The sequence below is a fragment of the Glandiceps talaboti genome, chromosome 3 (genome assembly GCF_964340395.1).
Source record: "Glandiceps talaboti chromosome 3, keGlaTala1.1, whole genome shotgun sequence".
NCBI classification, from domain to species: domain Eukaryota; kingdom Metazoa; phylum Hemichordata; class Enteropneusta; family Spengelidae; genus Glandiceps; species Glandiceps talaboti.
In genome coordinates, this window is record NC_135551.1 from 13,227,489 (window position 1) to 13,246,748 (window position 19,260).

The 19,260-nt window shown below is 36.3% G+C and overlaps 1 protein-coding gene across 1 annotated transcript; it reads left to right on the plus strand.

The window, feature by feature from the left end:
- The first annotated feature begins 8,958 nt into the window (after nt 1–8,958).
- LOC144432747 (uncharacterized) lies at nt 8,959–14,747 on the plus strand. Its single transcript, XM_078121019.1, has 3 exons — nt 8,959–9,270; nt 12,564–12,707; nt 13,178–14,747. The coding sequence occupies exons 1-3, from the start codon at nt 9,048–9,050 to the stop codon at nt 13,342–13,344; spliced, it is 534 nt and encodes a 177-aa protein (XP_077977145.1). The 5' UTR covers nt 8,959–9,047; the 3' UTR covers nt 13,345–14,747.
- Nucleotides 14,748–19,260: the final 4,513 nt, after the last annotated feature.

The window sequence follows — 19,260 nt, forward strand, 5'->3', positions numbered from 1 at the left end:
TCACTTGAAGCAGCAAACGATGAATTGGTTCAGTGTAACAGTGAGGCCTCTTATTAAAGCTAATTTTCGTTTATCGGCATACTCAAAATAAAAACCTAGCAATTGTTAATAGAGTCATATATTCCCAAGGCTTCAGGCAACAAAGTAAATCGCTAACAGCAAAATGCATAGAACGTAGAAATAATACAACAGGTAACGACAAACCATATTTGACACACCCTAAACAAAGACACTTTTGTATTAATTGTTGTGCACACTATACTCAAATTGTATGAATTCTTACACTGCCCATTCTATACAAACAAGCAGAATGGCCAGTCTCTTCACAAATTTCAGGTGCCTGATTGCTTCTGCCCAAATAAGGCCTAATAAAAAAGTTGTTTGGTTCCGGTTACCGACCCTACGTAGTTTTTCACGCCGACCCTGAACTTTGTCTTTAGTATTCTGTGAAGTCTTTAAAGAAATAGTGGATGCGGTAACTGAAATCAACTTAAAAGACAACATGAAACTGTTCTTCCAATCTGTAATGACTGTACATCTGATGAAAAGAAACCAATAACACAGAGACCATAAGGACACCAACACAATATTTTTTTATGCCTAAATATTCAATGTGTTATCACTGCTGTTTCATTTCATATAGTTCTGTAAGAGATTGATATCATTTTAATTAATGAATTTTTAGCAATTAGGCTGTACCTTGAGAATGAAAGCTTGGTTTTTCCCTTAATGATATCGACGTTTCCCTTAATGATATCGACGTGCATTTTTGTTAAGGTTTTTGATAGTAATGTAATTTACATAATTAATGAATTTTGGTAATTAAACCATATTTTAGAATGCAAGCTTAGCATATATTTCATACATTAAACGTACTATAGCATAAAACTTGTTGATGTAGCTTCAGCTTGGATGAGAAATTTGCATAGTTAATAATTTTCGGTAACTAGGCTTACTTGTAAGGATACAAAATTTAAATTTCATATCATTTGGTACACATTGACAATAACAGTACGTGTTTGCGGTAGTTGTTTATATAGTTATTAATTGGGGATGTGTATTTTCTATAAATGATCATTTTTGTTAATTAGGAAATATCTTTAGCATGCACACCTTAAATTGCAGATAATCTAGTACATGTATTGGTGGTAAAGAAGTGTTTCCGTCCTTCAACCCTTGTTCATGTAACTTATAACCATAATCGTTCATTTGCACACTAACGGTTTTTCAATAATTAGGCAATATATTAAGTATGCAAGCTTCAAATTTCACACTTTTCTATAATAAATGTACATCATGTATGATAGCTGTAGCTCAGAATTTTGCACTGCAACAATGTGTGTAGAATAACAATATCTGGTTTAACTTTTGCCCTGACGGGAGGCATTCGGGTTACATCTGGTCTGGTTTTTTTTTTTATTTATTTAATCTGTCGCCGTGCTATCGAGTAAAAGTCAAATGTGACTAAATCAGTGTCTCTTGGAAACGAAGGAAAATGAGAAGAATATGGTTGTCAATTGTTTCGGCAGCTCCTTCCAATTGCTCTAAACATTGGTTGTATAGCCCTCCTCACTGTTTGCGGTAAATGCAGCAAATGTACAATTATACTGTACAATGTTTTCTTACATGAAAAATCGACAATCAATAACAGAGACTATATGAGATTTCTTTACAAGTAGACACAGAGTTTGCAAGAAGAAAACTTGTATTGAACTTTAACCTATACCAATTGAGATAAATAGCTAGCAGATCTTTTCCCTTCAATGGGGGGGGGGGGGGGGGCATGTGTTTTTAATACCTCAAAGAAACCAATGTTGCTTTCAGTATGCCAGGCAGTATCAATAGAATAAAGATGTATGCATTATTGCTGTTTACATGTACAGATGTTTTATAGCTATTCAATGAATTGAATCGTACTACTTTTACTATGATGGTGTATAGTTCTACTCCAAAGGGAACAGATGACATCTATGTATGCCACAACAAAGACACGGTTGTTTGAATTGTTGTGTATATTATACTCACATTGTACGGCTCTGTTGCATGCCAACAAAAGAAAAAAATTACCAGTCGGTTCTCAAACGTTGTGGTATCGATGGCAACAAGTATATTCATTTTCACCTTCTTTAAAGGATGGTTTTAGTATGGTCACAGGGTATTTATTTTTATGTATTTATACCACAAATCATGATCAAAATAGTTTACTCCTCCAATTTTGTGTACCCCTTCCCCAAACTCCGCATCGCCACTTTGTTTGCGCCCATCCCATTATCCCCACGAGGCCATACCCGGAGGTAAATTCTACTGGTTCCCTTATTTTCAGTTGTTATATGGTTACTATATACAGATGTGACGGAGATATATATTGAATAACTAGTTGGATCAGAAATACTGGAGTATCGGTGGCAACTTTTGAAATGTCAATTTAGGTGATCTTTGGCAAATGGAACAAAGGATGAGTTTAATACAATGCTATTATTTAGTCGCATAACACCAACACAACTTTTAAATCAGCTTGCCGCTCATAAATAAATGTATACAAGTGGAAGTAAACCTTATAGTTCGGTTGAGTATATGATTTACATATACGTTTTCTGTACGTTTTAAACATTAGATTGAAATGAGTTATAGTACTAAGGAGTCTCGTCCATTCTGCAAATATGTATATATTGTAGTATATAATTATCTAACGAAATAATAGAAACTGATATACCATAAATTTGAATAAATCAAATATGTCTGGTATATAATCAAATGTATTTTGAAAATGTTTTGTAAAGTACAACTTACTCGTATTATTGTACACCGTACATGTGGTTGTCTGATCGAAAAATGACACTCCAATAAACCGTTTTCCGTCTTACGGCATATATGCAAATATGCTTAACAACGGTTGTCAAGCTTTCGGCGTGTTGTTTACATGAAACCCAACGCACTCGTCTGTAAAAAAATACTGCCTTTTGTGATCAGCTACAACAACGTAAGTCGTCATGGAAAACATTGAAAAATTTAAAGTAGCCGAACCAAAGAGCATGCCGTGTCAACAACAAGGTTTAAGAAAATTACATCACAGTGTCACACCAACATTTCCGAAATGACTCATTTCCTGTCAGTGTCAACGTTATCCAGCATACTAGATGGCTATGACATTTCAATCTTGGGAAAAGGTAATTAATAATTAGCCAAATCGAGTAGTTTTGATTATTAGTACACACATGTATATTGTGGAAAGCATTGCCCGTCGCCATCATACTTACTACACATATACTGTAAGCCTTCACGTACCGTTCACATTTACATTGACAAATATGGACGAAAAGCTAAAGGCCTTTTTAAAGAACAAATGCCCTATTTTGGTCCTAGAGTTTAAGAAATTCCCAGAAGTCGCAATGTGCGACAGTACACATGTCAGCCATATTTATACTTGAGTTCTTAGCGATGAACGTGGTATAGAATTCATAGTCCAAATTCATAAAAAAGAAAACAAAATAGTATCTCCGAATTTTAATTTAAAAATTCATATAGTTCATTTAAAAAAATTAAAGGATAAAGTGAAAGACAATGAAACAAATTTTCACCCGTTTTCAATGTTTTTAGTGGACGCGACGAATTTAGCCGATGACTTACTGACTAAAAATTAAATCATTATTAACTATTGACTTGCGTTACAGAGAGATGAAGATATAATTATTGATCAAGGATATTGATTCAGATAATACAAAGTAAGTCGGAAAGATTATGACATTACATCAAATAATGGATGTTTGCTTAAAAATAGGCGATAATCAAGCAATTTTGTGACCAGACAATTGCAAGCAAGATATCCTATAATCACAGGGCTTGCGATCCCTCTAGTGGATCCATCCTTAGTTTAAAGTGTAATATGTTCAATGTAATTTTGAAAACTTTATGTTGAAACTGGTTTCCAGGCCAAAATAAAGGTAACACTGTCAATTTCAACCGGCTCTTCATCTGTCCCCAGACAGCCATAGATTTGCATATCTGACGTCTAGTATAGTGTTAGTGAAACTCCTGCTGACTTACATTCTCCATACGCACATCCTTTCATGACCATACTTCTAAAGTTTGCGTTGCTTGATCTTTCATATACTGTATGTGGGATCAGTAACAATTCCTTCTTTTTTCTTGGCTTTTAAAACTCCTTCTACAGTGAGAGCTATGCTACAATGATCTATACATGTTGTAGTTGGCCATACGATCGCATCTGCAGGCAATCATGAGTGTGAATTCGCTGACATAAGTTCGTACGATCTCTTCACTATTTCAAAATTTAAAATTTTTTTTTCTTTACTTCGTTCGATATTCGCGAATGTTTCTGTTTCTGAAAGCATACATCGTCGGTCAAACCAGGTCAGCTTCAACTCTGGATGAAATCACCAGCTTTCTAACGAAAATTCTTGATGGAGAATTCACCAAGATAAATCCATACTATCTCTTCTTCGATCAAATTTGAAATTCTTCTCTCTATTTTTAATTGTAAATCTTTCGATACTCAGGGCGAGTTTGTTGCCGGAACGCATGCATTTATTCGTATTAACATAATATCACAACAATGCAATGAGATAAGTAAATGTTGTTACTGTATTGCAATGTTGGGCAGTGTACTCAGTGGTTTGATTGGGTCAGATTTTCCCCAATTTTCCAACACTCTTTGGCTTCGTTATAGGCCGGCCGTTCAAGGTATTTCGGGTGGCTTGTATTACAAAGTACGTATATCGAAATATATATCGATTTGTTTCTGTCCAGATTTGAAGAAACCAAAGAAACTTGAGAGCCATGGAAATTCACCTCATTGTGGCATGCATCGCGAAATTCTTGAACTGAGTGTTACATAAAGGATATTGCCGTAAACGATTCGAGTTGTATAGAATCAAAGTACAGACCGGTATCATGCTTACCATAAAGCATGTAAACTTTCTGATGCGCACTAGCAATGTTACGACGGTTTAAGTTTTGTTTCTTTTTTGCTGTGGAAATGAGTGTATATATCCTGGGTTTGTAGGGGATCAGGGAAGGCGGTATGAAGTCGAGTCAAGCTTTCTTGTACTGAGAATAAGTAGCGGACATTTGAACAACTTTTTCTTCAAGTAATGTTCAAATGATACCAGTAAGCAATCCATACATTTATTTGTTCTGTATGCATTGGTAAATGTACGTATGTTGGTATATGTATCCCTGTAAAGCTTTGCAAGCTTTATATTGCAAGACAGCAACAACATGTAAAAAGCAACAACATAGGGCTGAATTACTTGAAATGTTTGTTGCAGGGGATGGGGTTGACGTTGTTGTGTAGAATGATCTTGGAGTACGGGGTAAGTCGAGACCTTTTCAGTCGTTCCATATCAGCTTCCCCGTGTGCTGTTTTCGAGCTGACTCATCATGTCCTTTACGGGTTTCCTTGCTGTCTTCCTGCCTCGCGAGATTTTTTTTGTGGCTATTGTTATAGGAAATCAGCGAATTGCTGGGGGGAGAAAATTAACACCACATTAATGTCACTCAAAAAATGGAAGCAAATGCCGTAAACTTGCATCGCTAGAGGGCGCCATATCAAGAGTAACGGGAACTGTAATTAACAACTTTTACCAAAGTCAAAAATATATAGTAGCTTTATAACTTACATAGGGTTGAAATATGTTCTTATAAAGTTAAATGGCATCATTATAGTAACTTAGGTCAGCACATCTAATGGTAGTATCACCGGTAGGGGAAATTTGGAATAAGGTAACTTTAGACTATCTTGGCAAACATTTCACATCTTGAAGAGACAATATCATCTCAAATTAGCATAGGGTGAAAATCTTTAAGAAAAGTTTAATACCATTATGACAGTAAAAAGGTTGGTGCTTCTGATTGTTGGTTGAATGCATGAGTGACCTCAGGGGGTGAGAGAATCCTTGGGGTTTTCCCCTGGCAGATCTGGAGTTTTTTAGTCGCTAGTAAAGCAATGTTTAGGTTATTCATAGCATCTGAGGTAATATTTCCAAGCTTTTAAAAGCTAACGTAAATGTAAGTTTTAAGTAAGTTTCCCAAGTCACAAAAAATGGGCCTGTAACATTGGTATGGAAGCATTAACATTGCATGTATAGTAAAATCTCTGGCATGTTAGATAACTTTATGTGGTCATATCTAGTGTATAATAGAAACTGGGATCTGCTTAGATGTGGTGATTTGTAGTGTCGATAACGTGTAGTGTCCGAAATAGAAAGTGTATTAATCCCTTCTGACGAGTTCATAATGAAGAGTAGAACAATTTAGATTAACTTTTTTTATAAACTATCTATGAAAATTACCATTACGAAACGTTCAAGGTCACCTTTGCCCCAGAGTGCAATATAAGTGAACTTAGTGAAGCATTCATTGTGAAACAGTCAAGCATTTACATGGCATGTTCTGTAACTAGAGTGGTAGTTAGGTAATACATGTATATGCATATGTATAGTTATGTTTGAACTCTAATATTAAAGAATTGATGACAAAGGAACAAGAACAAATATTTACATGTACCACATTTCAGACAAGGCTATATGACATTGTAGAAAGGGGTTTTTGGTTCCATCAAAATCCAAAACACAATAACCCCCACCCCTCCCCATCCACAATTTTCAAAACATCATGACCCTCCTTCCTGCCAATTTCAAAAACAGCGTGACCCCCCACCCCTCGGCCGAGGAAACTGACCGGTCCCTGACTGGATTACGTAGCCTAGTCGGACTTAGTTTGTAGTATCGCAACTACAGAGAATTTGTTTCTTAGCAGCTGCTTCGTTAACGCAGCTAGCGATATGTGGATCGTCGCTAAGATTTCTTACCTTCCCCTCCATGTTCGTGAGACTGGCCCTTCTGGAAGTCAACATCAGTCGGTTACCTTTGCCATCTATAGGGAATTCTCAAATGATCAACGCATGAAAAATTAGAATTTTAACAAATGTTTTTTTTTTTTCAAATACAAATAAGTGCCATTGTTCATGCTTTCAACTCTCTATGAAAATTATGTATAATAGCATTCAAACAATATGTGTATGGCCAAACATATTATGATTTTGGATGGTGTTTAGTTTGTAAAGTGGCAAGTTGATTCTTGATTTAAATAGTCTGAAACCCGTGAGGCAATTTGTGACGGATTTACGTACAACGGTTCATGATCTGACTCACTGTGCCTGCAGTTTAAAGAAAGACGCGTTTAGACCTATACCGAGCTGCCCTAAAGTGACGGTTTTGAGTAAAAATCTGACAGTTCTGGGGCTATGGTTATCTTATTCATTTCCCCAAGCTAGGGAAACATATATATTACTTTGAGGTATGGACGACTTCGTGTTGTGAACGCGGTCATGGTGGATGCAGACGACATCGATCAAAAAATAACGATGCTTTTCTCATTAAGGGCCGCTAATTGGAGTCACGCTAACTGTGTATATGCTACTATAATAGAACATTTAGTTTGGTGTATATTGACCAATCAGATCTCTCGATTTGCACTATCAATATACTTATATAAATGCACATATAGGATATGCATCCCAAGTCTGCCCCAGTCAGTTGAACGATTTACTTTGACACTCAGACATTTTATTCTAGACATTAATCTCCGGAATCAAATATCAAATTCAGCTATATTTGTCGCGGGTATTGCAGAGTCTCTGTTATTAAACATGTCTAAAATACTGTAATACATCTTGACCCCTTTCCATTATCTACATCTATATTATCAAGTACAAACTTTATTTAATACATGGCCTTTTGACCTTGACCTTGTATTACGGATAAAATATCAAAATCAATAATATTACAGATCCACTTTTGGTAATTAGGTGTGGCCAATCTTTAAATAGAACAAGCGAAATGAATACACGTGCATATTACATTTGGTGCACATGTATTGTGACAATGTTTGTCCTTCCGGGTTAGTTATCAAGGTCAAGCTATTTTGGGCACACTGCAGAGGGTTTGTGGTATTTAAGCGTGGCCAATTTGTTTAAGATTTAAATGCCCGAAATCAAAAGAGAAATAAACAAATTCATTCGCATTTTTGGCGAATGTCAAAAGAAAAGGCAGGAAACATCAAGTTTTCAAGCTCTAGACTAGTGTCGACCCCGTTGCATACTTGTCGTTTTTAGGTAGAGCTGTCTCCGGTATGACAGGTTCGTGCTATTCTATGTAAGTTGTAAAGAATGAACGAAAATACCAGAGCTTGTTTACATAGAAAGCCGTGCGTAGTATATCACTGCCTTATTTATGTATGACATGCACGCAGAAGCTATGAGTAGTGACTGAAGTGTACAGTGGTATTCTTTGATGAAAGCCGTACTATATTATCTTACATTCCAGGGTTACCAATGACCAAAGTTCATTAGTTCATTTTTTTTACATTGCTTCCCTCATCAGTCCGCCCGCCGATACCCAAAAGAAATCTTCGCCGTGGGTTCCCTGAAGACCTCCCAATGTTACTGAAGTCAATGCTGCATATAGTTCGAAAAGTACATTCCCAAACTTATTGTGATTTTTTTTATTTATAATTTCATATTCTTGCTTACTTTCTTTTTGTTTTCTTGGTATATTGTTTGTCCTTTCATTTTTCTGTTCAATGAAGTGAACGTGCTACTAGTGAATCAACAATTTTCAACGATTTCATGAACATAGTTAATATTCACTACTGTGCACATCCGTACAGATTTCTTTCATGAATCTTTACTGGACCATGATTTAAGAATACTGGCAATGTAACAGTAATAAAATTGACTTTCGATTTGAACAAAAAATCATTTCATCAAATGCTGGGCACGCGGCCGGATGAAAAGTAGTTTACCAGGAAATCCGTTAACAGGCGCACAGCCGCGTGACATTTTAAACGTTGTCCAATAAAAACACCTGTCCCAATCATGTGATCATACTTACTCGATTTACGCTGTTCTTTCGCTTTGTTAAATCACTTTTAAAAAGGTGTGACTGCGTGTACAAGACTGTCCTTCAGTTCAAACTGGACTTCAGCAGAATTCAGTTGTAAGCAATCTAACGAAACGTACAGCAGTTATGTTTGAAGTTAGGAAAGGGCTGATGATGTTAGCTTTCGGGCTTACTGCACTGGCGGTCCTCTTTTACATCGTGTCAACATCGACCACCTCCTGGGTAACATACGACCTTCCCAGTATCTCGACCCAGGCCAATGCTGGGTTATGGAGAGCCTGTTTGGTTGGGAAGAACAATGGCGTCTCGGTTGAAATATGCGGCGATATTGGCACGAAGGGACAAGGAGGTAAGCAGAACATATAATACAGCCGTACAATAATATTAATGTCTTAGGCGGTAGGATACAAAATAATCATTTTTGGGACGAGATGAGTGTGAGATAAATAAAACGACACTATTGTACTTTGAGGGGTTTTTTTTGTGTAACCCATACTGCAAATATTTCTAAAAAATGCCAATTTGAGAAATTGGAGATCATTCACTATAAATGCATAATTAGTTGTATAAGCTTCATTGGTTTATGGCTTTGGAGTTTCACGTAAGTCTATATAGCAGGGCTGAACTTAGCTGCAATAATTGTAGCACTGTTTTTATTCACAATGCTTTTTTATTTTTTTATTTTTTTATTTTGGGTGACTCAACATTATTCGTGTTACTGTTTATTTTCTTACGGGATTTGGACGAAAAACAAAACTACAAATCTATTATTGAGCAAGGCCATCTAAAATCTGTCGGCAATTATTTCCATGGTTTTCTCATAAAAATAGTCAATTCCCTGGCTTCAATACCAAAATTCACTATATATGTAAGTACTCGAATCTGTTCATTTTCTGTTCAACACGGTAATAAATACTCCGAACGAGTACATCGGAGTCCTTCTCCGGCAGCCGGTTTTAAGATGTCGTTCTAATACATAGACCATGTGCAGTATTTAGTCAACATGCCCGCTACAGCACTCAACTGCATCTACGCTGTATTACATACAAATGCGGTTCGATTGAGGCGAAAGCGACGCGAAGTGCCTTGAGTCATTCATGAGTGAGGTGACCGTAGATAGCCTGGAATGCCGTTTACACTGGAGATCATGTTCGGATATAGTACGTTTAAGCGCAATAAACACCGCCGTAAAAGTGAACAATACCAACATCGGCGGCAAATATCTAAGGGGTGATAATGCGACCAACTAGGTTCGACGCCTGCTAGTCTTGAAAGCCGAGATGTTAAGCTATGCAAGATAAGGGTGTGTGTAGGTACATGATCCCGGAACACCATATGTAGCCAAGTCATTCACTCGGTGAGAAATATTCCGAAAACGGGTGAATTTCAAAATGGGAACTCCCTTTGAGCACAGTACACTCACTGCCCAGGAAAGCGGAACAAATCTGTATCTGCAGGCTTACTACGTGTACCGGTACAAAGGCTCACCACATTCACGTAAATCAAAATTAAATAGGCTACCTGGAATGCACTTTGACAGAATGCGGCGTCCGTCGACAAAGCTAATTCAAGAGTCCGGTCATTCATCGAGCATACAGGCTTTGACCCACAGATCCTTGAAGTCGCTCAGTCACTCGATCGTAACGCGCGTGGTTGAAAGTGCATATGTCGGGACTAGTCGGGACAGTAGAATATTTGCTATTTCACTACGTATTTAAAGTAAACGATAATTTTCAAAAATCACTGATCGCCACAAGATTCAGAATGTAGAATAGTAAACATGGTAACTTTCAATGTGCAGTAAAAATCAACCGCAAAAAGCATAGTGCAGCTTTGGCAAAATAAAATAAAATATATAATTGTTTCCAATAATATGACTTCGTAAAATAGGGTAGGTAGGTCGGGATGTTATTTTGATTTAAAATTGTTTAATGATGAGGTGTAAAAGAAGTGGTAAATGAAGACAATTATGTGATTCAGAAGTACACAAATTCAATATCAAGAAAGTGCTGTTATAGTTTGAAATGACATCGCTTATCTCTGTCTTGTGATTTAAAATAAAAAAAAAATAGCCAAAGATTCTCTGGCAAAATAACCTACAGGAAAATAAAAGTAAATTTGACCTTTTCTGCATGTAAAAAATGTTTTAAGGTTGGTGTCTTAAACTAAGGTCGATTGGATTATCAGAAACACGCTATTTCTTTTTAATTTCCATTGACCTTATACCACTTTTTTCCCAATTTCTTCCCCCAACTTTCTCAAAACTGTCCTACCATGTTAGGTGCATTAATCTCCTCAGGTGTTTAGTAACAGCTTGGTTACAACTCCGTGGTAGGGCTTATTACATGCATTTCATCTCACTACTTAGACTGTCGACAGTCGCTCGCGCCTTCCCCCCCCCCCCCCCTACGTTTTATCTAAACTCCGATCCGGCGCAACACTAGTCTAATCGCAAACTGATATCGAGGGCCGGCCTTCGCAATTCGACCCTCGAAATCAGTTTGCGATTATACTAGTGTTGCGCCGGACCGGAGTTTAGATAAAACGTAGGGGGGGGGGGGGAAGGCGCGAGCGACTGTCGACAGTCTACTCACTACTATACCTTGTGCCAACCTTTTGTAGTAAATCATATTACGTTGTAAAAAAAATGTTTGCACAATACCTCGGTTGTGTGGATGTAATGAGTGAAGTTGACGGCAATGAATGCTATGATGGATTAACTAAGAAACGACAATTAAATGTATGGATTTAGGTACCCCAATGTTTACCTTTGAGCAAACTAAACATTACACTGCGTAGTCGAAGATCGATAGAAAAACATATTGCCACAAAACTAATCAAAATAATTATAGATTCTGAACAGCTTAACAAAGAAAAAAAAGTTAGTCAAGGGTCGTGTCTATAGCAGGTCGAGATATTTTCCGAGGGTCAATGTGAAGGTTGGTCCGACAGTAATAATTAGTTAAGCCGTGTCGCGAAAAGACCGTTGAGGGCAGGCGACATGATGTATCTAAATACGTCAATTTAAAGAAGCCAACCGAACCTGATATCGACGCCTATTTATCTATTCTTATTAGATAGTAGATGCGCATGGTGAGGTCGAATTTATCGGTTGATCAAAACACGGTTCTTTTCAAGAGTATTCTACCCTTAAAAGCAACGCAACACACAGTAGACATTTTCGTAGTAAGCACAGTGAGTATTATCTGTACTGTGGTTTTTTTTCGAAATGTCAGTCCAAAAGAAATATCGAGGTTTTTTTTTAAATTTCATATTACATTTGAATATCCGATGACTGCAGTACAAGTTGCTTGATGCGATTCAATCTATTTCAGAGGTGGGATAATCTACACAAATTAAAATTGATGAAAGTAACTAACAAGTACCGTGGTATTACAGGCGGTGAATGCATAATTGAAATCATGTTATTTCTTTTCTTGTGGTGTATCTGCCTCACTTGGCGTACAGTGTTTGAGATCACCTTATTATCTCGACCCGGACTAACCTTTCATTCTCCTGCTGGTGTTGGTATTAATAAGGGATGTCATATCGCTGCCATAAAGAGGCCTGACGTTTTTACGACGATGCCATTCCCTGACCATGGTGTATGATTTATTGCTTTTTATTTGTTTATTTATCTAGCGTACGTAATTGCCAATCGCTTTACTACCATCGTATCTATTCTCCTGACGGTGCCAGCCCTAATCATCGCTATCTTGGTGTACTTGAAGATAGTAGAAATGAAATTGATGATGTATGTTGCTGCTGGTACTATCATAGGAGCTGGTGAGTTGACAGATCTGTATGTATGTATGGTGAGTTGACAGATCTGTATGTATGTATGTATGTATGTATGTATGTATGTATGTATGTATGCATGCATGCATGCATGCATGCATGTATGCATGTATGTATGTATGTATGTATGTATGTATGTATGTATGTATGTATGTATGTATGTATTTATTTATTTATTTGTGTGTGTACGCGCGTATGTGTGTATACATGTGTGTATAAGCAACCCACTGTCAAAGTCAATTTGGACATGTATGTCCATTCACTAAAGTGGATAATGAGCTCCCAACAGGATCAGATATGTATATGCATGTGCGTGCACGAACGTGTGATTTGTTTTTGTTTAATCCTAACGCAGTAGCAAACTGTACACACACTCAATCGTAAATACTTACTTACATTTCGTTGGCATACTGTTCATATATACATTCATTTTGACAATGATATTGTATTTTTGATAGGAGTCCTAAATTTCATCGGAAGCATGTGGTATGTGGGAGAAGCGAAGAGTGATTATGACGACGTAAACTTTGGATTTTCTATCATCCTCCTGTGGTTGGCGATTCCAATGGCTTTTTTTGGCGGCATTGTTATGATCTTGATCACTAGTGGTTCTGTCGCCGAGTAAAGTTTTCTCAGTGAGGGGGGGGGGGGGGTTACAAGAAGAATACTATATTTTGTAACATTGGAAGGTGTATGAATGGGGGTTTTTTATACGAAAAATCCCTACGCTTGGGTCAAATACAAAAATCCCTACGCTTGGGTCTGAATACAATTTATATACATGTTTATATTACAATATCAGTGGAGAAATGCCAACTAAATTCTAACACATAGAGACATCAAGTACACATATCTTTGTTTATAACAGATGTTTGAAAAATATTGTCATGCATGTGCACGTGGTTTATCAAACATGTATTAATGTTGTTTATGAATCCTATTATATTCAAGAATGGGAGATGTATTTTTTATCTTATTATTTCATTTGTTCGTAACCTTCAAATTTCCTCAAAATGTTAGCTTTTTAAAACTGACTAAACATAGCGAGCGATAACTTTTTTTTGCAGCTAATCAAAGAAGAACTCTAACACCCTATTATTTTAATCAGAATCAGTACTGTCACATACATTCCAAACGTAGAAATGAACTTGAGATATTTTGTACCTAGCAAGCATCAACTGCTAAAGGAAACCCAATATGGTATCGATTTAATGGTTCCTATTGTCTTAAACCAAACACTTTAACAAAACCAATATACAAGTTTGAACACAAAGCAAAACATTCCAATTATATACAATGACACATGAATAACAAAAGAAAACAACTGGATGAAACAATGGAGAAAAGTATTTTTAGCAATAACAATGAGAGTGTGAAATTGATCTCTGGTTGTATTTGTATAGCCTTTGTTAGCTGTAAAGTCAAGTTGACGATGTGAAACATAAGACAAAAGAAACTATTATATGCTATATCGAAATTGCAGACGAATTGACGGCTGACGTCAAATGTCGGGATGACGTCATACAAACTTATTACAAATTCAAAGGAATAGAAATTGTATACATTGCTAGTCGGCACCACCTGTCATAAGAATATTTTCATAGTAAAGTATTTTAGATACATTTCTTAAGAATAGCATTAATAGTAATAAACGTTGGTTCGCGAAGATAATAATCTGAATATGACGTCATTATATGCAAATATTAAGAACTTCAACCCAATCAACTGTCTCAAATGACTAGTGACGTGAAACTTGACATTTGAATAAGAATTGTAGTACGATTTTAATATGCTTTACATATTGAGAAACGCCTCTTTTTTCTGGGCTATATCTGTTGTAACTTGGAGTGTTTTAAAAGAAGGAGGAATGATAGGACGATCTATTCGATCTGGGGAGAATGATCTAGAGCTGGATTATCTCGGCTGGATGATCTATCTGATCGATCCAGTTGGACGGTCCATGTTTCTGGTCATCTTCTCTCTCCTCTTGACTGGTGGGCCAGACGTTATACTACGAAATAAATCATCTTCAAGTTATATTCTGTTGTGTCCCTGTACAGTGATTCCATGTGTACCTCTTGCTAAGTATAATTCCCTACTAAAAGTTATCGATAGTTCTTATTGACATTTGAAAAAAGAGATTCAAGCTGTGACTTGAGCTCGGTGGAGTGACATGGCGGCAGGTTGATATTTACAATGTATTTATATTACTGGAAGTTACGTCAGTAGATTTTCGGGTTTGAGGTTTTCCCTCGCGGATTGATGACTGATACTCTAGGACAGGATTCCAGACAAATTTTTATTTAGATTAATGGTAAGTCGGGATCGGCCAGTGTAAGCTCTTACACTTGCTTAATTTTTTATGACAGACAGGACAGCTCACTTGTTTTCACTCCAGCCGAGGCTAGTCGGTACTACTAGTACTAGAACCCATCGTGGGGTGACCCTAAAACGAATGACTACCCGAATGACGGAAAACGAATGACAGCAATTCCAGTATGTAAACAGTGGAATGACACCCTTGTCTACATTCAGTTAGTTTAAAGAAACACGCTATTTTTTTTTTTAATTTCCAATGACCTTATACCACTTTTTTCCCCAAATATTTTTCCAACTTCCTCAAAACTGTCTACCATGAGTCAGTGTTATTTAAAGTAGGTGTATTAATCTACTCAGGTGGTTAGCAACAGCTTGGTTACAGCTCCGTGGTGGGGCTTATTACATGCATTTCATCTCACCTTGTGCCAACTTTATGTAGTAAATCATAATACGTTGTCAAAAATGTTTGCACAATACCTCGGTTGTGCGGATGTAATGAGTGAAGTTGACGTCAATGAATGCTATGATGGATTACTAAGAAACGACAATTAAATTTATGTACTTTGGTACCCCAACGTTTACTTTTGAGCAAACTAAACAAAATTATACTGAGAGGTCGATTATTGCCATAAAACTAGTACTGAACATTATACATAATCAAAATAATTATATATTTTACCAATGAAATAAATACCTCATATGCAATATTATTATATAATTTGCCAAAAAAAATATTTTAGATTCTGAACTGCTTAACAAAGAAATAGAAATTAGACAAGGGTCGTGTCTATAAAAGTTATGCAGGTAGAGATATTTTCCGAGGGTCAATGTAAAGATTGGTCCGGCAGTAATAATTAGGTAAGCCGTGTTGCGGAAAGACTATTGAGGGCAGGCGACATGATATATCTTTACGTCAGTAGAAAGAAGCCAACCGAACCTGCTATCAACGCCTATTTCTCTATTCTTATTAGATAGTAGATGCGCATGGTGAGGTCTAATTTATCGGGTTTATCAAAACACGGTTCTTTTTAAGTGTATTCTACCCTTAAAAGCAAATATACTTGTCAACGCAACACACGGTAGACATTTTCGTAGTAAGCACAGTGAGTAGTAACTGTACTGTGGGTTTTTTTTTTCGAAATGTTAGTCCCAAAGAAATATCTAGTTTTTTTTAAATTTTCATATCACTTTTGAATATCCGACGACTGCAGTACAAGTTGCTAGATGCGATTCAATCTATTTCTACATAAATTAAAATTGATGAAAGTAACTAACAAAAACCGTGGTATTACAGGCTGTGAATGCATAATTGAAATCATGTTATTTCTTTTCTTGTGGTGTATCTGCCTCACTTGGCGTACAGTGTTTGAGATCACCTTATTATTTCGACCCGGACTAACCTTTCATTCTCCTGCTGGTGCTGGTACTAACGGGTGTCCTATCGCTGCCGTAAAGAGGCCTGACGTTTTTACAACGATACCATTCCCTGACCATGGTGTATGATTTATTGCTTTTTATTTCTTTATTTATCTAGCGTATTTAATTTTCAATCGCTTTACTACCATCGTATCTATTCTCCTGACGGTGCCAGCCCTAATCATCGCTATCTTGGTGTACTTGAAGATAGTAGACAAGAAATTGATGATGTATGTTGCTGCTGGTACTATCATAGGAACTGGTGAGTTGACAGATCTGTATGTATGTATGTATGTATGTATGTATGTATGTATGTATGTATGTACCTACGTACTGAAGCAGATACTCACGCACGCAAGCATGCGCGCGCACACACGTGTATGTACTATGTACGTGTGTGTACATACGTATGTATGTATGTATGTATGTATGTATGTATGTATTTAATTATTTATTTGTGTGTGTGCATGTGTGTCTGTGCGCGCGCGTATGTGTGTATACATGTGTGTATATGTATGTGCGTGCACGAACGTGTGATTTTTTTCGTTTAATCCTAACGTGGTAGCAAACTGTACAAACACTCAATCGTAAATACTTACTTATATTTCGTTGGTATACTATACTGTTCATATAAATTAATTTTGACAATGATATTGTATTTTTGATAGGATTCCTAAATTTCATCGGAAGCATGTGGTATGTGGGAGAAGCGAAGAGTGATTATGACGACGTTAACTTTGGATTTTCTATCATCCTCCTGTGGTTGGCGATTCCAATGGCTTTTTTTGGCGGCATTGTTATGATCTTGATCAATAGAGGTTCTGTCGCCGAGTAAAGTTTTCTCAGTGAGGGGGGGGGGGGGGTACAAGAAGAATACTATATTTTGTAACAATGGAAGGTGTATGTATGGGGTTTTTTTTATACGAAAAATCCCTACGCTTGGGTCAAATTCTCTGTCTGAATACAATTTATATACATGTTTATATTACAATATCAGTGGAGAAATGCCAACTAAATTCTAACACATATAGACATCAAGTACACATATCTTTGTTTATAACAGATGTTTGAAAAATATTTTCATGTATGTGCACGTGGTTTATCAAACATGTATTAATGTTGTTTATGAATCCTATTATATTCAAGAATGGGAGATGTATTTTTTATCTTATTATTTCATTTGTTCGTAACCTTCAAATTTCCTACAAATTTTAGCTTTTTAAAAATGACTAAACATAGCGAGCGATAACTTTTTTTTGCAGCTAATCAAAGAAGAACTCTAACACCCTATTATTCTAATCAGAATCAGTACTGTCACATACATTCCAAACGTAGAAATGAACTTGAGATATTTTGTACCTAGAAAGCATCAACTGCTAAAGGAAACCCAATATGGTATCGATTTAATGGTTCCTATTGTCTTAAACCGAGCACTTTAACAAAACCAATATACAAGTTTGAACACAAAGCAAAACATTCCAATTATATACAATGACACATGAATAACAAAAGAAAACAACTGGATGAAACAATGGAGAAAAGTATTTTTAGCAATAACAATGAGAGTGTGAAATTGATCTCTGGTTGTATTTGTATAGCCTTTGTTAGCTGTAAGTCAAGTTGACGATGTGAAACATAAGACAAAAGAAACTATTATATGCTATATCGAAATTGCAGACGAATTGGCGGCTGACGTCAAATGTCGGGATGACGTCATACAAACTTATTACAAATTCAAAGGAATAGAAATTGTATACATTGCTAGTCGGCACCACCTGTCATAAGAATATTTTCATAGTAAAGTATTTTAGATACATTTCTTAAGAATAGCATTAATAGTAATAAACGTTGGTTCGCGAAGATAATAATCTGAATATGACGTCATTATATGCAAATATTAAGAACTTCAACCCAATCAACTGTCTCAAATGACTAGTGACGTGAAACTTGACATTTGAATAAGAATTGTAGTACGATTTTAATATGCTTTACATATTGAGAAACGCCTCTTTTTTCTGGGCTATATCTGTTGTAACTTGGAGTGTTTTAAAAGAAGGAGGAAGGATAGGACGATCTATTCGATCTGGGGAGAATGATCTAGAGCTGGATTATCTCGGCTGGATGATCTATCTGATCGATCCAGTTGGACGGTCCATGTTTCTGGTCATCTTCTCTCTCCTCTTGACTGGTGGGCCAGACGTTATACTACGAAATAAATCATCTTCAAGTTATATTCTGTTGTGTCCCTGTACAGTGATTCCATGTGTACCTCTTGCTAAGTATAATTCCCTACTAAAAGTTATCGATAGTTCTTATTGACATTTGAAAAAAGAGATTCAAAGCTTTAATCGATTTAACAGTACTACTATTAATAATTTAACAGTTTGGGGGTCAATGGTTGCAAAACAAGTGCCAACAGTTTTGACGTCAAGCTTTCCTAATCAAAATAAAAAAATGTACACTCTGGCCTGATTTTATTTGTATGTATATTTTATTTGTATGTATGTATGTATGTATGTATGTATGTATGTATGTATGTATGTATGTATGTATGTATGTATGTGTGTGTGTGTGTGTGTGTGTGTATGTATGTATGTATGTATGTATGTATGTATGTATGTAATGTATGTATGCATGTATGTATGCATGTATGCATGTATGTATGTATGTATGTATGCATGTATGCATGTATACATGTATGTATGTATGTATGTATGTATGTATGTATGTAATGTATGTATGTATGTATGTATGTATGTATGTATGTATGTATGTATGTATGCATGCATGCATGCATGCATGCATG